At 40.2% G+C, this 21665-nt stretch overlaps 1 protein-coding gene across 3 annotated transcripts in view; it reads left to right on the top strand.

The window, feature by feature from the left end:
- Positions 1-21277, top strand: part of LOC137801166 (TOX high mobility group box family member 2-like) — a 73521-nt gene extending 52244 nt beyond the window's left edge. For 2 of the 3 annotated variants that reach the window (XM_068598604.1, XM_068598605.1), the window contains exons 4-8: positions 12686-12916; positions 15536-15616; positions 17497-17895; positions 18544-18683; positions 19618-21277. In XM_068598604.1, the coding sequence (XP_068454705.1) occupies positions 12686-12916; positions 15536-15616; positions 17497-17895; positions 18544-18683; positions 19618-19660 (894 nt within the window). In that variant the 3' untranslated portion in view covers positions 19661-21277. The remainder of the gene's footprint in view (positions 1-12685; positions 12917-15535; positions 15617-17496; positions 17896-18543; positions 18684-19617) is intronic. The other variant, XM_068598603.1, reaches the window with a different exon arrangement.
- The last annotated feature ends 388 nt before the right edge of the window (positions 21278-21665 follow it).

The raw sequence follows: 21665 nt of genomic DNA, 5'->3' as shown, positions 1-21665 counted from the left end.
TCAGCAGTGAGCGTGGTGGATTGACCATCATCTTCATTCTGCATACTGTACGCACACGATTTTGCATCAATTCGTCCCGGTAGTGTTTAAGTCTGTAATTTCTGCTCATTTATAGCTCACTATATAACAATCTAATGATTTCTGGCAAGCGGAACATCATATGTCTCTTCAAGAGCCCTGTTTTTTTTTTAAAACTAAATGTATTATGTCTGACAACCTCTTTTCCATCTAATTATGACTCCACAGACAGAAGAAATATTAGCTGTTGAATCAAAAGCACCGAGTAGATGGTGAAAAAAACAGGTGTCAAAAGCTTGCATTAAGTATAAGGCAAATATCAAAGCTTGAGCATTTGATGTACATTGCGGTTTGGTTTTTCTATTTTTATTTTCAACTGGCAGAACCGGCACTTTGTTCAGGTGTAGGGTTTGATCCTTTCTGCTGCAGTCGCATGTTGTTTATAATAGTCTTAACTGCCAGTTTTGAACCATTTCTCAAACTTGAAATTGCACCATTTACAAGGACTCCAACAAGCAGAAGGATCATTGGCGTTATAAAAGAAAGAGCTGACAATCAGAAATGCTTTTACATTCTCTTAACTCCTCCCTGCAACGCTGACCTACTCTGTCAGCTCAAGGAAGAAAGGGTCAAGTCGGATGACTGGCTACTGCAAAATGTAACGCATCTTCATGCGAGTGCTCATTGCAGAGGGAGATTCCCTGTCTCACCCGGAGGTGTCAGCGTTTCTGCCAGCCCGGCGCTCAGGGAACGGGTGGCACCCAGGGGTCCCATGTTCAACAAGCCCCCTGATCGCTCAGGTCTGGCTGAGACTACAGCCGGGGGGAGATCCAAGCAAGATCTAGCGCTTTGAAAAAATAAAGGAGGGACACTCACCAGCAGATGCTAATGAGGGGTCGTGGAGGAGTTTGCAGCACGGCCCCAACATGGAGCCTTGAGGGGCACCAGTGCGTTTAAATATTGAAACAGAGCACCAGCCCCTGTCTCATTACCAGCGTAATGAGGCTGGTAACGGAGGAGGAAAGCCCATGCTGTCGAAAAAGCAGCTGCCAGTTTTACAAGTTTATGTCACACATTTAGTCAGATCAGTCCTTGTGGGAAGTTTGTTCAGTTTTGTTGAACATATGGTGCTATATTAATATTTTTGGTAAGATGCGTGGCATGTGACAGTCCATCCGCGGTGGATTTTTAAAGTTGCGACAAGCTATAGTTTCGATGTTTTGGAAATATTGTCAGTTGAAGATACTGCTTTGGCTATTCATTTTTAAGGCTGCATTAACATATTTTTTGATTGATTATTTGTATTTTGTTTTTTGTTGGGAAACATAACTTCCTAGCAAGATGCCAGACACACTCATCTGACATGTATCACTTCATAAAGCTGTTATTGGAGTATTCATATAGATTCATGCTGGTGGCCACCTGATAGAATATGGGTCGTATTTAATCTGCTTTTAGATCTATTTCATGTTTTTCTGCCGCTTGGTGCTGAGCTTGTACGATACACTTCGGATTGTTTTCTAATTTCTAATAAATTCACTCTGCATTTCTAGACTGTACCAAACAATACATTCTCAAGGTGTAAAACCAAAACATTAGCTAAAAGAGTCTTTGTCGGCATCGTTGCATAAACATAGCACCCAACCCCCCCCCCCCCCCCCCCCCCCCAGGTCAACACTGTTCTGTATGTAGCACCTTCCAAATGTATGACCCAGAAACACTGAGTGCATTTGTGCATGTCTGTGCAATAGTGCACAAGTACAGTATGTGTATGTGTGTGTGTTTTTCCAGGATCAGTCTTTGTCAGAGTCACTGATTGCTACAAGGTTATATGAGCTTGACTTCATTTAGACTGTGAAAGGAAATTTATTTTGCATCACTTGGCATTTAGGACATAGACAGCGGGAAAAAAGGCCATAACTATTTTAATACAGCAACATAAAAACGATATTGACTGCTGTGTTTGACAGCGCAGGGGGTAGTTAGCTAGAAGCACAATCCAGCCATTAAAAAGATCCAATGTTGAGTGTAAGCCTATCAACATTGTTCACAAACTTGTTATATGCAGATAAATCTATTGATAAAAAAATAGAAATGCAAAGCGTTCACAGGGTGAATCTAGTGTCCTACAATCTAATGGGAAGGACTGCCTTAAAATAGACTTAATCAAGAATGGAAAGAAGAAAGAAAAAAAATGCAATTTGACTTGACTTCACATGCTCAGTGCAGCTGGATTTCTCATGTTTTTTTTGTTGTTTTTTTTTAAATTGAAACAGCAATCTTTTTTTTCAATGTAGGTTTTAGACATATCTCATATGACCCGCTTGCTCTACTGCCTTTCACTGGGATAGAAATGACATCTCGGTGACGTTCCCAGATAAATCACTTTGTGTAACAGTAGAAATGTTTTCTGTTTCTGGCTTTTCATTTCACAAAAAGACAGATGCCCTTCAGTGCTGCACTCCACAACAGGGTGAACAATGTGTCTTGTATCTGTCAAGAGAAATGACAGCGAGATAATTGGTAGGGCACTCCCGTTTCATTTAAACTGAAACAAATAGGCTTCCGAGAATTGAGCTTTAAAAAAGTAAAGCTTTGTTTTGTGCAGCTTATTATGCAGGCTTCGGAGTGGAGTAATGAAGAAGAGTATTAACAGATTGAGCATTAAAAACAAATGCACATTCATTGCTGCTCATGAATATTCATGCCACTAATTCAAATAACCTTAGGCGACTGTTACGACTAATGAATATTTAAAACAGCTTGGTCACAGAGATTTGAACATTGCGTTACAGCTGACTTTCTGGGATCATCTTGTACAAGGGTAAACAATTAGGAATGGCAAAAACAGATTTCAGTGGTGATCAAAATACATCTGGAAAACAATATCTCATGTTGTCACATTAGTTACGGGCCATTGCCGCTCCAGAGGGGAACGTGATGACATGCGAGAGGACAGTGAGATGAAGAGTTGGCATTATTAATCCATTAGTCATTCAACGCAATATTAATTGACAGCTATTTTATAAATTTAAAACATTTATAAAGCAAAAATGTTACTAATTAGCTGGTTCCTTTTTCTCTGTATTTATGATTTAAAAAGAAATACCTTTGAGATTTAACAGCTGATAGGTCAAAACAAGCAATTTCAAATTAAAGCGTTGCTGTGCATTTGTTACTATGTTCTGCCATTTTGAAGATCACATTATTAATTGATAAATTGAAGAAGAAGAAAAAAGAGTAAATAAAGTAATTTCAAATTACAGCCCTCATGAAATTTCGTCAAACTTGATGAGTCAATTTGCAATGGCCTCAGTCAGGGAGCTTCAGCAAGCAGCGCTTAACAGAGCGGGACTCACCCTCGGAGCCGAGTGACCCGGGGCAGACTAGATATGTTTACATTTAGCACGCTGGTTTTGGAAAAAAGCTCGACATCCTTAAGCGCTGCAAGTACGCACTGCCCACTTAAAAGGGGGCCTCTGCTGCTTCTTTTGAGAGATCAGCATGGTGACTCGTCCTCTTCGCCACCACCGCAACGCTAATTAGGCCCACCACAAAGCCAGCCTGTGGGGATAATGTCCCATTATTAGAGTCATTTGTTTCAATTAACCGCTCTGTGATTTTACAATAGCATGGCACGGCCTAGTGCAAAGAAGCCATTACTCTCGCCCAAGGAACCACTGAGGTTTGGGACAAAAGTATTTGTAAGACGGTTTTACGGATACCTGCTCCCGCCAGCATCGGTGCTGCCACACTCCACTTACTGCCCAGTCATTGAAGAGCTGTTTTAGCTCCGAGAGAGCAAAAAAAGGTCCAGGTTCATATCCTTTTTTTTTTTTTAGCTTTTAAAGACTGGTTATATTTCTGAATTTCTGGATTCTTTGTTTGTGTGCCCTTCACTGAGAACAGATTGAAAGTTAATACGAGGGATTGCAGACTTAAGCTATAGGTTGTTCTTGTTTCCATGCTGAGACCCTTGTGGTGTGCTATTCTACTACTCTATACTTACTCTGTATTGCATACTACATGCTACTGCAGTCATTTTTAGACTCTCTGGCTCTGTAGATTTGAGGAGATCGCCTAATCTATTTCCATCACATCAGAAGACAAAGAAAACAAATTGCTTTCACAGCATTTCTCCCCTGTTCGAAACTTGTGAAATGACAATTAGTCGAGTGTGTTCATGGCCACCAACAAGCCACCTTGGTAATAGCTGTTTGTACCGTTTGTGCACTTGGTGCTGCTTTCTGTTGGTCACAGCTGGAAGCTGAACAAGCCTACTAGTTGCAGGTTGCATAAGACATGAGTATGAGAGAGATTATGACTGTGATTTGTTGCCTGATGTAAGAGCAATAACGTTTGTATAAATGTCTTTGATGTTGGTTCTTCAGTGAATCTTCAAGCAGCAAAAAGCATTGTGTCTACAAAAATGAACTTCTTTCTTGAAGTATCCCTCTTTCCAGATCATTTGCATATTGTTTTTAGCAGCTGTGGGCTTCACTGTAAACTACCTCAATGTTTTTGGACACTTAACAGCAGCAGTACAAAGACGCTTATCAACTCCAAATGCTCCCGAATACGATATCTCAGAGCACTTTTAGGTCCTTTCAACACTAGATAATGGAAACTTCGATTGTTACCAAGGGGTTGCTGCCCTGTGATGCCTCTGTTGCCAGGCTCTCTCATTGGCTTTCTCCCCCTGCTGTGTGGATGTTTACAAAGAGACATCACCAGCTCACATTAAAGGGTTCAAGTTGTCCCCTCGGGCTGTTGCTATGGAAATAACCCTGCTATGGTCGCTCATTCATGTTTGATTAATTGTTTTTTTCTGTGCTGCTGCCTCTACAAAGACCTCATCATGGGAACATTTCATCTTGAAAACAAACAATAGAAAAAGATGAATATGTCCGAATCTGTTTTATTTGGACTTTGAAATATTCTCTCCTCCTGCTGCGTGGACGTTCTGTGGTGATAAAAGTCTTATAAATTATATTAGTGGTGTATTAATGTTAATAAAGCAATGCCTAGGAAGCCATGCAAATATAAAGACCATTTTACCTGGACTGAGGACAAGCATTTTGCTTTTTTTCCTCTACTAATTTGCTCTGTGCAGTGCAGTGCTGAGCTACAGCAACCCACTGGGGCCAATTAGGATGCCAGCAGAGCCAGGAAGTGCATAGCAGATGCTTTTGCCACTATTTATTAAAATCCAATCTGCGGGGGCCCCCCAACAGCTCGTTAAACCACCGTTAATCTAATTAGCTCTCACTTGCCACTGTTTTCACCACATTACCAAATACAAGGGCCTCAACTTTGCAATTTTAGGCTGATTAAGTAGGTCCAGAGCTCTTAGGCAGAGCTCACAGGGAGGAGCTACTCAGAGCTGTCAGTCATTTTTCAGAGTCGGATAAATCATGCAGCTTAGTGCAGCAGTGGCTTTGGGCTTGAGTTTCAATTAAAATATCTGCAATATTGGAATATTGGTTGAAATCAAAATCCACAATGCCTGCTCAGTTGTGCCAGAAAACATGTTTTTAAACATTAATAAACGACTCCACATCATAAAAACCTTGTGTATTTTTAATGGCATGGCACCAGAGCTGGATACATATTCCATAATGGGCTCTTCATAGATCAGGCCTATACGATGCCCACTGATGTCCTTTGATGTCTTTGAGATCACGATCAAGAATCTGCACTTCCGGTTCATTATTGTTTGGGCCGGGCTGTGTTTTTATTTGATGAGTGCTGCTCTCTGAACAAGTGCCTGGTTCTACTCAGGGATCTGTGCGGCGGCTTTGACATTCAGTCCTGCTCATTGCTTACAGATGGGCAGTCTGACATGGAGCTGTAATCGCTTCCAGATGAGTATATATTTTAGAACATTTTCTAATCTATCAAGCGTCATGGTGAACTAGATGATGAGAATACACAGAGACAAAACTAACACAGTGACTGTAAAATAATTGACAGGTAGTATAACATATGAATAAATTAAAGGAACATTTTAACAGTTAAAGTCAACACATTGTGTAATATGCAAACAATTTTAACAAGCATCCTGTATTTTGGATTCCAACCATGACGTTTAAAGGCATTCTTAGTTTAGAGAAAGTCAAATCATTCAGATCGCAAACAGCTTTGTTTATGTTCTCATCGTGCCTGCCAACATGTTGTAAGGCCACATTCTTGACAGCATTACACACAGGGGCACTTTGAAATCTGAGGTGAAACCGATACCTAAATTCAACAAAATGCATGTAATAAATACAAAAATGTAAGCCCACCTGATCCCCGTACCCTAATTAGGGAAACTTAACAAAGACTTGCTTACTCCTTTTCAAAACCCACTCTACCATATATTCCATTCTCCTCCGAAATCATCACATCACTCAGTCAGGTAGAAGACTTGATGTTGTAATTCATTTTAAATACGTACGGTTGGAAAAACTTTGGATTGTATTCATCATTTATCATGCATTTCTGTGCTGCCTGCATCCTCGCAAGCTGCAGCTAACAACTAGATGGATGATTCGGTTGACAAACATGCTTTTACATTCTTAAACCCGCTGACTTTGTATGAAAACGGATGCCACAATAACTTTGTGCTCTGATGTGTTTGTTGCTCTACACAACCTTCAGGAACCCACTTATTCTTTAAGGCTGCGAGTTATAGCTGGTGGTGAAAATTGCTGAAAAATTATACATGGCATCTTAAAATTACATTATTCTCACTGCTGCTTCTCTAACCACTGCCATTTATCTATTTATAAACCCACAAAGGCTTAGAGTCTGTAACAGCTGCACTAAGCTGCGCTTCTCTTCAGTATGTTGGTGCAGAGACGTCCGTGCTTATACTGAGATTTATTACAATGTGCCACGTGTATAATTTTTACAATTGTAGAAATTCACTCCCAATAAAACAAGTGTGAATATCGGAATTAGATTCATCAGGCAGACAAAAACACTGGTCAAAAGACATCAGCGATTGCAGGTTTAAAGATGACTGATAAAAATCATGCTTATTCATTTCAATACACTAAAACAGGGTTTTGCTGCCCGTTCCTCGTGGTCTGGTCTGACCAAATTGACATAGCAGAAAGCAAGCTGCTATAAATCTGTAATTGCCACTTGTGACCACAGCGGTCACTGTTTGGCAAAAGTGTTGTGTCCGAAATCTTTCCCTCGTTCACTAGTTGCCCACTCCCTGTTTAATAATAGTAATCAGCTGTTAATGCCATAGTGAGCTTTAAATTGGGATTGTGTTGTTTTGTGTTGTCCCTGACAGGTGTAATGTTGGATGACTGTAATTTTTGCATCATCGCATTGTGGGATTGTTCACAGAAAGTAGTGTACAGACCAAGAACACACTCAGGCGCTGAATTCCACATTTAAAGCACATGAAGCCATGATTCCCTTAGCTAGTCATTGGGACACACATACACACACACACACACACACACACACACACACACACACACACACACACACACACACACACACACACAGGGACTCATATGCACTAACAAGCACTCGCTAAACGAAGCAAAAGAGAAGCTCTGTTAAAAACACACACATGTCTTTATTCTCTGCTCAGGCAGACATAACTCCCCAATAATTCTACAAAGGAAATAGTTGTTTGCTGGTATGTGGATGCTCTGAATTTAAAATGTAATACCTTAAATCAGAGTAGTCATGTCATAAGCTTCTTTCATGCCTCTTATAAAGCTTAATTGGTTAATGTTTAGACAGCTAAATACTGAGGAAAAACAATGCATTCTCATTACTGAGGAAGTCCCCTAGTTTAAACTACTTTTATTGTCTTTTTTTTCAAGTCGGTTCTTGATCAAAGATTATTTCTATTGTTGATTGATTTTCTTGAACCGCTGTTTTTAAGCGCCTCGTCTGGATCACAGTCGGCTGCTGAGTAGTTCTCGTACATTGTCTCATTATTCAGGTACATTCATACAACATTTCCCTGCAACAACTAGCATGTAAAAATGGGTTTATGTTGTTTACTCTGTTGATGCATGCACACTTACTCTGGATCACAAACTGCACAACACACTGAAGGCCTCTATGGATGTGTGTATCCTATATTACAGTTGTATGGCTTGAAATCCACAGAAGGGTTATAGACTTTGGAAATGGATGGCATTGAGATTTGACTTGGTGTTGTGCTCTATATCATGCTTTGCTGTAATGACCATCACTGGAAAAAGAGAAAGTGTATCCGTGCATCACCTCTGAGTAGTTCCTGTTAGTTTTTATGGCCTTTTGAAATCGATGCGGCTTGCAGCACTCTCTACTTTGCTGCTCAGTGTATATGATGATGATGACGATGATGATGATGGTGATGATGATGATGATGCATATATTCAGGAGGCTGTGATTGGACAAACACTTTTATATTCTCCCATACTATTACCTGATTTTATTGTCTAACTTAATGTCTCTTAAACTCTGTCAGTCTCTGCGTCTGTGCCCGTCCTTCATTTTGTTATCAACCCTCTTCTCTCTACATCACTCCTCCTCCCTTTCTCCTTTTATCTGCTCTTTCTCCATCAACCCTCTCTCTTTTTTCTTTGCATCTCACACTCCTCTCTCACTTCCTCATCCCCTCTCTCTCTCTCTCTCTCTCTCTCTCTCTCTCTCTCTCTCTCTCTCTCTCTCTCTCTATTTCTCTCTCTCTCTCTCTCTATTTCTCTCTCTCTCTCTCTCTCTCTCTCTCCCTCTCTCTCTCTCTTCGCTGTTTTGATAGTGACGCAGTTATCAGGCTGTCAATTCTAATCTTGTCTTGCCAGTGCAGTGCTGTCCATTCAGAATTACTGCTCCCCCCTCCTCCCTATCTGTCTCCTCACATCCAGCACCCCTCAGACAACAGAAACGCTGATGAGAAGCTAAGCCTGACTCTATAGTTCAGTCTTTTGCAAGTAAATTAGTAACCTGTGTACAAAATAGATTAAGACCGTACTGCTCTGTACAGGACATGGTGCTCTAGCAGCAGAGGTGTGCTGTGTTTGGCTCTACAATGAGGTCTTTAAAAAATAGCTGAAGTGAATTTGTTTTACAATATCAATGTTGATCTGCTCTGTAAAGGCAGTGTGTCCTCTAAAACTAAAGAGAAAATTATACTTCTATATTCTGATATTCTGGTGTTTTTGCAAAGACCAACATGTGTATATAGCACTACATTTTGAATACTGCCATGTGCCGAAACATACTTGTTCTTGTTGGCTGCTTTTGTTAGATTTAACATTTGAGAAGTCTGGTTTATTTTGTTAAAAGGGAAAAATATATACTATGTTTTAAAGAAAGGTATTGACTAGCTACTGTAAATTGTGGTTTGTTTCTGTTTACTTTATGTCATATTATTTCCCTTTTGCAAATGGAATTTAGATTTTTCTTTTCATCTAAAAATAAAAAGTCAAATGAGAGAGCAAGAGAAGCAGAAGAAGACAATGACCTAAAGCAGACCTCTGCAAATGTTTGCTGCGGTTTATGTTCCTAAAATGAAATGTGACATCATGTCACATCTTGATATCTCGAGGACAGCTACAGAGATGCAGAACAGGAGATAAATATCCAAAGGTCCAGAATACACATTTTAGGCTTCAGGATCCAGTGTTAGAACATCAAAACCAAAGAGCTACTTTACAGACTCATCATTTTTGCATCAACAGTCACACAGAGAGAAATCCATCATAGAAAAGTACCAGATAACCAATCTCTCCACTGACTCTATCAGAAAATAGACCAGAATGCAGTGCAGCTGCAAGATGTTGTGTTATGAATAAAGGATGTGACTCTTTTTTTTCTCAAATGACAACAGCCATCATAATCGTTACTGTTTGCTGCACAGGCAAGAGCAAACCGATGAAATATAGTGAATATGTGCCAGGTATTTGTTTATCCACTAACAATAAATTGTGATTTGTTCCAATATATGAGTAGTTTTAACTGAAAAGTGGTGTTCCTTAATTATATCGCCATGTTTACGTCTCCACCGGGATCTGTAGGCTTTAGCTTCTTTCTTTTATTTTTTCAAAAATAAAATAAAATAATTAAGTAACGTTAGCTTAGACAGCGTGACACACATAGACAAGCATTTTAAATATACAGAAATGTTGCATTATATACACAAAAAGAGTTACTGCAAACTTAACATGTTTATGAGTTGTAAACTAAATGATACCTGAGGAAACACAGCAATGCTTGTGTTCATTTTGAGTCGCCATCGACTGTTTTAAATCATCTTTTTTTTAAATCCTCCCTGAGCCCATGCTGACGTAGACATCGAGAGGTTGGAGTAGATCTATGTCATTAGATTTATTTATTTATTTCTAAGGTCTTCTGGGAAATGTAGGAAACCACTGACAGCAGTAAATGTTGATAAGACTGACAGAAAATAAAAATAAATTGAAAATCCCAGATTGATTATGTATGTAACAAAGAGTCGAAGGCTGGATTTGTCCTTTAACTGTTATACTCGTGAGTGCTACTGTATTGTACTCTTTTCAGCCAACTGTTTTCTTTGTGTCTTTCGACTTCATTTATATTTCTTCAGCCCTCCTATAAGTTCATAAACATGAATAATGAGAGACACATAAGAAGATGAATATAAAGAAATGTAATAGTATGCTCTTTGCTCTCCTGGTTGATTGCATGTAGCTGCAAGCTGTTGTGTGCCATTGCTCCTTCCTCTGTTTGAACACATGTGAATTTTTCTGCAGATTATTCAGCCTTCTTTTTTTCTATTTTGTCATTCCATTAGCTCTACCTTCAGTTTATTCTATTTTCTACTTCAAAGGCTTGAGTGGAACAGATGTCGTTTCAAATGCCTGTCTTCTGCCTCATTGCCTAAAAGTGAGGGATGATTATTTTTTAATGAAACCAGGCGTAGTCACACAAAAATGAATATTACCTGTAAGCTGTGAAATAGACAAGCAATACTTTCGCATCACCTTGAATGAGAACATCCATTCATTTCCCCACATCACAAAAACCATTTTGAAGTTTTTCTTCAGCTGCCAAATGTGCTCCTGGACCTTGAATTTTGATTAGTTAATTTCATGCTGTGTAGAATACACTGTGTTGTTTGGCTGCAAATGCTTTGCTGAAACAATGCAATTTTCAAAGGCAGTCGTTTCCTGTTTTCCAATTGACAGTTAAAGGAGAAAACATGGCTGTTGCTTAATCCCGTGATAAGTATGCATTAGACGGATGTGAACGTCTTTAAATGTCCTCAAGTTGCTGTTTGATACGTGCGCAGGGACAAATCTTTTTCATGGTTTGTTCTCCCTCCCTGCTGAGTTTTAACACTGAAACCCAGGATCAACGGATTATAAAAGAGAATGTTCAAAGCTTTTTAAAAATTCTAAAATGCAACTTGATGAAATATGAACTTGGCCTTGGATATGGGCTGCCTTTGCCAAAAAATCAGAATCAGCTTTAATGGAGTTAAAGGAGTTCACTCTCTTCTGTCAAAGCAATATTTGAATAACTCTTAAAAACCCCTCGCCCATAAATAGTACACATAAGCATCCTTCATTTCACATAATACCAATGTATATCATTATATATTCAGCATGTCATTATATTTTCTATTATATGTGTGGAAATTGGATTGTTATTTTCTGCCTTTGTAGCAACGAAGAAATTTAGCTGATGATCCACTGATACTAATGGCAACATCAAGCCATCACTTCTTCCTCGCCATCCTTACTCAGCTGCACCTCTTCTCTCTCTTTCTCCTTATCGTTCTCTCTCTCACTCGCTGCTCCCTTTCCTCTCCCTCCTTCTCCCTCCTTCTCCCATGCTTGATGTGTTCTCTCCTCAGCAAAGAAGGAAATTTCCATATAGAATCACAACCAGGATCAGGTGACCTGGATTTGACTCCTCGTCAAAGCCCTGCACAGAAAATGAAAATGTATTCATATGTATTTGATCGAGTACATCACACAGCTGTGAGCCGTTTTTGCCTCCTGAAAATGTAGTGAGATTGCAGTGTGTTATTGTTGACAAACCAACCGGGTACATCCTATGAAAAATATAGATTTAATCTTTTTTTTTTTCATGGTTTCCTCATAAAGTTGAATTGGGTGTGATCTACATGAAAGAGTGAAAAAATAAAGAGTGAGAGCAAACCTGAAAATACTCATAAATCCAGCAAGTGATACCAATAATGTTATTATCCCAGGACTCTCTTCCGCCGATCCCATGTTTGGCCGGTTTCTCCTGAAGTACACCTCCCTCCCCCTCAGAGGCTGAACTCTCTGGCGTCTCACTGACGTCCTGTTAGTCTTCATTCACCCATGTCCATGAATTGATCTGTTTTCTCTTCTCAGAACAGGCTGCAGCTGCTCTTCGTAGAACTCTGCTGCTTTAACCTTTTTTTCAGTGTTAATTGAATGTTCTTGTTGGCTATTTTCAATGATGCTCGGCATCATTGCTTCATTTTGATGTTTTTTAAATATATATATATATATATATATGTTAAATATATATATATATATACAATATTTATTAACATTGCAAAAAATTAAGTGTTAATCCTCCAGTCGATTCACCGTGCCCATAAATACATTAAAAGCTGAAGCAAAATAATTATTTTTACCAGCTGATTTATAACCAGCAATGTCTCTTCCATCCCTCTTTCTGCCTCCAGATAAACAGTGAGAAGCGGGCCTCTGCAGAAATGATGAAGCCCAAACCCAAACCTCAAAAGAAGAAGAAGAAGAAGGACCCCAACGAGCCACAGAAACCTGTGTCTGCCTATGCTCTTTTCTTTAGAGACACCCAGGCGGCCATCAAGGGACAAAATCCCAATGCCACCTTCGGAGACGTGTCCAAGATTGTGGCCTCCATGTGGGACAGCCTAGGAGAGGAACAGAAGCAGGTACAAAGCATGCAGAACTGGAATATCTGAAACAATAGAGTGGATGAGAAAAAAGGTCAATCTGTAATGGATGTGGGGAAAAATATTGCAAACGTATAATCAACATACAGGTTATAGAAGAGAAAAATCAAGTTTTTAAGTGGAAAGAACAACTATGGCCTCCACATTTTTGCACAAATGTACACACATTTATTATACATGTCCTATGCTTGCCGGGAAAATCGACATGAATGCAGATACACTGACACAAACACATGCACACATTCTTGGCTAACCAGTAGATGGCATGTGTGCTGCAACAGGCAAGCAGCCTTTCCCTGGCATTATGCACTGTGTAATTACCAGAACATTGCTGTGAGATACAGCTCACCTTAATGAGCTAGTTCCTCTCTTTCTAAAGATAATCCATCCGTTTATCTCCAGTCCCCTGACTCTCATAAAAATGATTTTCTTTCTAAATTTAATTCGTGCAAAGGAAAGGGAGGGGGAGTATTATGTGCAACAGCAGCTGTAAAACAGTCTGAGACTAACAAAGTTGGCCTTTTTACAAGCAAAAAAGGGTCAATATGTGGAAAATAGAAATGCACCTGGGGAGATCTTAGGAGTCTACGACTGTTATTTTATGCAGTGGGTAGATTCACTCACACCCACGTGCCGGTGCTCACCTGCAAAACAAACCCTCAGCGGTGCTCTACTTGTTTCAAATTCCACAATGCAAAGGTTCCTTCTGAGCTTTTCTCAGCAGTGTAGCTAAAAAAGGTTTTCCAAAAATATAGTGGAAGAAGTGGACTTCTTTTTTTTTCCGCCAAAACAAAGCTCCAGGCCCCGGAACAATCCACACTTCCTGTGTCCCTCCAGTCTTCTTCGCTGTTGCCTCCACATCATGCATCTTCATTGGCCATCTGACAAGCAGAAATGTGTGAACTTCTCATTTCCACTCTCCTTATTTATATCTCTCGCCTGCTATTTTGATCCTGCCTAGAATACAGAATTAGCGACCCCCCCCCCCCCCCCTCTTACTATCGTCTCGTCCTTGGATTTAGCTGAAGGGCATCTTGGCTATACAGGAAGTGGTCTATTGTTTTTGTAGCTATTTAACGTCAACTCCAGAGCAACAGTAATGTGATAATGATGACAGAGTTATTGGGGGTCATGGTTTTGTGTTACGGGTATTCAACTACAAGAGAAACTCCATTTGTTTGCCTCTTTTGCTATTAGTAATTCTCTTAAGTAAGGTTTTCTTTCCTGAAAGGATACTGTGTGAAGGCAGTATTCCAGAATATGTTATTTTCCAAAAGGTTTCCTGTGGAGCGTCAGCTCTGGGGCATGTACATGGAGCACACAGAAATAGGACCGAGTAGGAACCTCAGTGCTTATAGGACCCACCAATGTATCGGTGGCAACAAGCATGTACATTTGTTAAAGAAACTAAAACTGGCATCATAAAATTAGTAATTACTTTCTTTGATCAGATATTTTCCTAATTTAAATCATCAAGCATTTTGGCAATTTTACAATATTTTAATAAGGCAATGTGTTGTGTTTAGACAACATTTAACATTTGAGAAGCTTTGCTTCCCTTGCAAAATGAAAAAGGGGTTTGTAGAAAAAAAACTGTTTTTCTCAGGCTGAGGTATTGATAAAATATATTTATTTTGGTATTAGCACCAGTGCTTGCGTCAGCAGGAGTAGAAAATAAGATATCTAGCCCTGCATAAAAAGTACTTTGAATGCAAACTTTGGTTTTCGACTGACAAACACACTTCTTTCTCCTTTTTGTTTTGCATAATAGACATAATTTCACCTATAGCTCTTAGAACTAATAGCCCTATTTCAGACTCTCTACAACCCACACAGACAATGCCTGGGAAAAAAACCTGCATGCACAAACACATCCATATAAGCCCACTTTCTTTATAGAAACACTGAGATCATTCAAACCTGCCGCAGCTGTTAGTTGTATGACAACAGAGCTTCATATATCACACTAACAACATGGAAGACAGTTTCAAACAAAACTCATATACATGCAGGGATCTCATCCTAATGTGCCAAATGACAACAACCATTCCGGTGAATCACTAATGTCGGTCGGTATGCTGATAGGAGTGTTATTGTGGAGCTAAAAGGAGAGGGAGACAGAGGGAGAGAGAGAGAGAAAGAGAGAGAAGTTCCAGTTCATTTCTCTAGGTGGATTGGAATGGAAATGATGTGTTGCTACGATAGATGGAGACACATTGAGATGAGGGAGTTTTAGTGCTGTGATGAGGAAATAGAGGTGTTCTGTACCATTGGTTCTGATGGAAAGAAACATTAAGGGTGTGTGTGTGTGTGTGTGTGTGTGTGTGTGTGTGTGTGTGTGTGTGTGTGTGTGTGTGTGTGTGTGTGTGTATGTGAATGATGTGTTTAAGAAAGTGTTAGATAAAAAGTATTTGTGTGTAACTGTGTGTGTGTATTTAGAGACAGACATGTGTGTCTGCACATTTATGAGCATGTCAACCTCTCCTCTCACCCGAAGCCTCTCGGTTTTATTTTCTCTCTCTCTCTCTCTCTCTCTCTCTCTCTCTCTCTCTCTCTCTCTCTCTCTCTCTCTCTCTCTCTCTCTCCCTCTCTTCACAGGGGTACAAGAGGAAAACCGAGGCGGCTAAGAAAGAGTACCTGAAAGCCTTGGCCGCGTACCGAGCCAGTCTGGTTTCCAAGGTAACGCTTATGACACACAGGCCCTGGCTAAGACTGATGATGGATTGGATGGAAAATCCCTGCTAATGGGCTGGGTGGGGCTTCATAGGGACGAGGTGGGGAGGGTGGGGGTATCTGATGCAAAAGAGCAGTCTGTATTTGGAACAATACCTGATTTCCATAGGTTGCAGATGTTGGGGGTTGGGGATTGTAGTTGGAATGGTGGTATAGTTGGGGGAGGGGTCAGCACAAGCTTAGCCAAAACATCTATGAGGGATGAAGGAAAGAAAATGATTGCTCCCTCGTGTGCTATACAAAAAAAAAAACAGGTTTACGTTTTATGTGTATCATTAGAAAATGCAAACCCTTAATGCATCTTATCCCAGCAGACACCTGTGTCATGCTTTAGATCATCGATTTCCACCATCTCATTGTCTACAACAGGAAGTACATCCAAATCAACGCAAGCAATCATAGGCTTTTCTGCTGCCTCTCCACCTCTGACACCTTCTTGCTAATTCAGATCTATGACATCCTTTTTGCCGAGTGAATGATGCCGTCTTGTATGCACCAGCGTAGTAGCACCTGGGAATAAAGAAAGGCGAGGAGGAGGGCTGTGGATTGCATTGTTTAGTGCCGTCTTATATTAACAACACACAATGTAGTGCGGAGAAGATTTCTTTTGTCATTCCATTTGTTCTGCAAGCAAACAGCCTCATCTCTCTGCCCAAGCTCCTGCATATATATATATATATATATATATATATATATATATATATATATATATATATATATATATATATATATATATATATATATATATATATATATTTGTGTGTGTGTGTCTCCTTTTCCCATCTATCTGTCAAGGTGTCTATTGATCATTACCTCGGTCTCAGCTCTATTCATACAAATGGGCTCCATTACCTTCTAATCAACACTGATGGCTGGAGATGAGCAATCTGACAGTTTATCATAAGGGCCTGGAGAGGGTGGGGCAGGGTGGATGGGCATGGGGGGGGGGGGGCATTCGTGTTGGTCCTGCACCTGCTCGGATACTGTCCAAAACGAGAAAGGTCAAAGTGTGGGTGTCTTCCCCGTTTCCCCATCTGTCAGCGTGTCTACATGTGTGCGTCAAGTGATGGACTGAAAATCAAATCTCTATCGTCTCATTACACGGTGAGCGTCAATATGCTGAAACAGAGTTGCTGTTGGGAGCATTGAGGGTCAACTGTCCTGTTAAAACTATATTGGACAGCTGCACACGCACACACGTTCATTCTGTCAACTGTTTCAGCATTTTGACAGAATTAACCAGTACTGAGGAAGGCTGTGCGGAAATGTTTAAAGGGAAATGCTGACATTTCTAACCTGGCTGTGAATGACATATTTTGTCAGTCATCACCCAAGTGTAAATGTAACTTAATATTAAAGGACTAGTTGAACATTGTGGGAAATTTACTTTCTAGCCAAGAGTTAGATTTTAAGAGCACTCTCAAGTCTGTTTGTTTTACATGAAGCTGAAGCCAAAAGACTGCTCAGCACAAACAGGGGGTAACTGCTTGTCTGGCTTTCTTGTTATCTAACTGTGAGCTAGAAAGTGAATAAGTGTGTTTCCCCAAAAAATATTCAGAAAAGCAATCCAACAAAAAGTAAGGACAGAAAGTAGTTCCTTGTAAATCCCCGCAGCTGTTGGAGCAAGCAACACACCAGGTCATTGTCAACTTTCTGACATACTTCAGTGTAATAAGGTTCCACAATGTCCCTTTAAGATACAGGTCAGGGCTGCAGTTTTGTTTGAAGATGAATAGAAATTAAAAGATGGTTGATGAAGAAATGATTTACATGTAATTAGGTGAAAGTAAGTCATGTCATTCAATTTCTGTTTTACTCATCCACAGACATACAATGACCCTGAACCAAAAAGTGCCCAGCAGAACAGCCAGTCCTCCCACATGCTGCCCCCGAAGCAGCCCCTGTACAGCGTGCCCCCCCAGCCCTCCTCACCCTACCTGGGCCCGCCGGGCTCCTTCCCCCTGTCAGACCTCCAGAGCTACGCAGGGCCGCCCCGCCACACCCTGGCCCAGACCCTCAGCCAGTCCCAAATGCTGCCGCCCAGCATGAGTGCCTCTCCCCCATCTCCCTTCCAGATCAGCCCACCCCTGCACCCCCACGCCCAACTCTCCCTGCATCAGAGCTCCCTGCTCAACCAGCCAATCCGCATGCAGCAGTCGCAGCCAATCATCTCACACCAAATGGGGCTCCAGGCGGCTCTGCACTCCCCTCCTCTTAGCCAACAGGTAAGACAGGCAAAAAAAATGATGAAACACATACATCTGGTAATGCTCCTCATATGATCACTTGTAAAATACATCATTATTTCTTATTATTTATCACCTGTAATCATATGCATTAGAATTTCCAATTGTTGCTAAATACTGATATATAGCACTTCAAAGCATTGTTGATATTTCTTAGAACCACGGGCCTGTAATGCACTTCTGCCTATGATTCAAATTTAAATAATATCCAATGATTTTATCAGTTGCTGATAAAAAATGGGACAACTCTCAGTTCAATCTCATTGTATTGCATAAAAGGCCTCAATTGCATTTCAGCATATGTATGAAGAACAAAACACAGTCTTCACAAATGTGTTTATAAAGTTGACTTTTTTCCCTAATTTAGCGGCAAACAAACTATTTTCTCTTCTTCCTTCTGATGTTAAAATGTCTCCAATCCAGCAGGGGGTTGTCATGGTGGTGTAAGAAGTGGGATTTTAAGACCCGTTTTAACCAATGAAATGAGACAGAAAAGAAGCGCTCAAAACCACTGGCAGCCTTTGACATCACGCAGTATCATGGCTCAGCAAACTCTAACGGCTGGCCATCGCAAAGCTCGAGCGATATAACCGTATAACTCTCCTCTCCCTCCTCTCCTGTCCACAGGGATTCTCCCATATTCAGGCTGATTACCAGAACAGTGTCGGGGGCTCACAGTCTCCAGGGGCCCCGAACCCAGGGCATGGCCAGAACCCTGACTGGGACAGCGAGTACTGCAACAGGGACTGTGGACCTAACCACTGCGGGTAAGCACGTCACGCATTGTGTTATGGTGGTAGTGAATGTTGCGCGATGGACATGAGGGTTAACAAAAGGAAATCACATCCAGTTAACCACAAAATAATATAGATATCTTGGCCTCTGTAGATCCAATCCAGGACATTTGATTGTTGAGAATAGTAAGTATTTGTCTGACAGTTACTCATTTTCCAAATGAGTTTCTCTAAACCACTTCACTTTCCCACTCACAGACTCACAGACAGTATTAATCATAAACTGTGATTCCTCTGCTGAAGCAAAGCATCTCCTTGAAATTGAAATGAGTATTGCAGCAGTAGAACAACGCTATTACCGAGCTTGGAAAAAGTGTGACATCCAATTAAGTTTCCTTGTGTTTCGCTCAGCACACATTGCCTTATTGAATCAAGCTATTCAAGCAGGTACAAGACGAATGTTGCGTTGCCTCACACCTGAAACTTGGTGTTGCTTCTCCGAGAGGCAGCAGAGCTGGAAGTCGGCGTCTCATGTATTTAGAGCTGATTCATCTGGATGTCAAATGGGATCCCGTCTGGGTCAAATCATGTTTGATGCTCTTTGAAGTACATTGAGTCTTTGCTTAAACCTTTTCCCTCAGTGTCAGATCATAGTAGTTTGGAGTTTTGGAGCGCACTGAATTATTTCCAGTGTGTCAGTAAAGATAACTGGAGAACAGAATTCGTATTTGACGTTTTGAGTTGCAAGTGATCTGCATATTCTGACTTTTTATTTATACTGATTGATGTCTGTTGTTTGTCGGCAGCTTTTATGTTTCGGCGCTGCTTTCTTAGCCAGGTTTTACTTGAAATAGATTTCGTCATCTGGCTGGGATTTCCTGGCGAAATATAGGATAAACAAAAGTCAATTATTGAATGCACATGTATCCAGACATACATTATTGTAACACAGCCTATTCTTCCTCAGCAGTGGCATGGGAGCTCGGGACAAGCCTCTCTACCTCACTTGAAGTTGAAAGACCTCCAAATGTCAGACTCCAGGGAGCTTTCCACCATAACAACAACGTCATCGATGTATCTGCTTCTACACCGTTTTTTGTTTTGTTTTTTGTGACGGATTCCGAAAATCCCAAAGACTGCTACAGTAACTTCACCTATTTGCCAAGCACTTAGATCGGCCAGAAGCCTGAAGCACTTCTACTGCTTTTTTTTCCCTTATCAGTGAACTTTTCACTTTTCCGCGGGGGCAGTGAGCTTTAAGCTCGTGCCAACTTACTGGAAATGAAGACCAAAAAAAAAAAAGTCTTCTTATTCTTTTTTGATTTTTTTGAAGATGCTCGCTCTCCTCTTCACTCCATTACTCTGTGTTTGCCATGGATTGGCCTCATCGGGGAGAAGAAATGCTCTAAGCATACTAAAAGTGTAGGGGTTTTGGGTAGAAAAGCTAATGCAGGAAACTAGAATATAGTCACCTCAGAAGGGGTGGATGTACTTCAGGACATACTGAAACACCCCGACTGAGTAAAAGCAAAGTGACATTTTAAAGAAGATAGTCACATACACTTTAAACGTTTGTAAATCATCCTTGCCCCTCGTAAAGGACTCCCTCTTTTCCTTTTCGTTCTCACAGAGTGATTGTAAATATCACCACAAAGGATCCCTCTTATGTGTGTATTTAGCTGCAGTCCCTTACTTTCTTTTTTTGGAAAAACATTATTTTTTGTTTGGCTGTGTGATTTTTGTGCGGGCAGATTCAGTGAGGGAATATACACACTAAAAGTTGTGTTGAAACTGTGTTCACTGGTCTTGTTTCTCTCCAAATGAGAGAGAAATGCAAAGACTATAAAACGCTCCATTTCCTCCTTAACTGGCAGTGCTCTGATAGAGAGTGTCACTCTCTTCACATGGCCTCAGGACGTGACAGAACTGTAGAGGTCAAAGGTTGACGCCTCTCCTTTTAGCTCCTCCTCCTTTCGGTCAATAAGGACCGCCCCCACCTGTAACCCCGCTCACCTTTCCTTAGTCCTGACACCACTTGTACAGGTGAATAAAAAAAAAGTTGCTAAATGTGAAATGTTACTAAAGAAAAAAAAAACATAACAGTGGGTTTTAAAGTTTTTGACTAGTTTTATTAGGTGTTTTAGAATTGTGTTAAACTCATCTTTATCATTTTTTGTGAAGAAAAATAATTCTAAAGATATTTTGTTTTTTCACTGTAGCAGGATTTTTTTTTTTTTTTTTGCGTTTTGGAGGAAGAGTCATGGCGGTAGATATTTTAAGTTTGTGTATAAACCTGCCAAATGTACTTCTTTAATTTGTAAAGCCGGTGATGAGAGAACCCATTTTGTTTTGTTGAATATCATATGTTTTACGATATGGTCATTCTATTTAATTTGGTTGCAGGTTTCACATCTATTTATGAATGATATGAAGTAACATTTTTGGCTTATTTTCATCAGGGTGTATTATGATTATTATTATTATTATTATTATTATTATTGATCAAACAACATTATTATTAGAATAATAAATATTTTTTCAGAAATTGTTGTTGGTGCAATACCAGTGTACCAGCATTAGATTCATTTTGTGTCACAAATACTTCTTTTTGTTTTCTTTTGTCTGTAATAAAATGTTTAAAGTGGAGAAATGTATGGTTATGTCTCTACTTATTATATCATTTTGTTCACATTTCTGAGTCTCAACACATTCATTAGTGATTTCGAAGCACCTGAAAGCTGCGGCAGCTTGTAAACATACCTTTTCTTTGGCCCGCATGTGTCTGAAGTTAATTAGGAGAATCACCTTTGATGTTGGAGGAAAGTGGATGTCTGCTGTCACATGGCGCATTAGGTGAAGAGTTGAGGCTCCACAATGTCGCTTTATTAAACTTTAACCTTTCCACATTTTTTTCTTTTCATAAAACCAGACATGATCAATATCGAGCAACATTTTTTCTGAGCGCTGGTTGTGTTTTCTGGTAAAGGTGTGATGATGAAACTCAGAGTTGATGCA

Source organism: Clinocottus analis, unplaced genomic scaffold (assembly GCF_023055335.1).
Source record: "Clinocottus analis isolate CAN_PGR_092001 unplaced genomic scaffold, fCliAna1.0.p SCAF_4, whole genome shotgun sequence".
Classification (NCBI taxonomy): Eukaryota; Metazoa; Chordata; class Actinopteri; order Perciformes; family Cottidae; genus Clinocottus; species Clinocottus analis.
The sequence above is the reverse complement of the archived record's forward strand: the minus strand, read 5'-3'. Positions and strand labels throughout refer to the sequence as shown.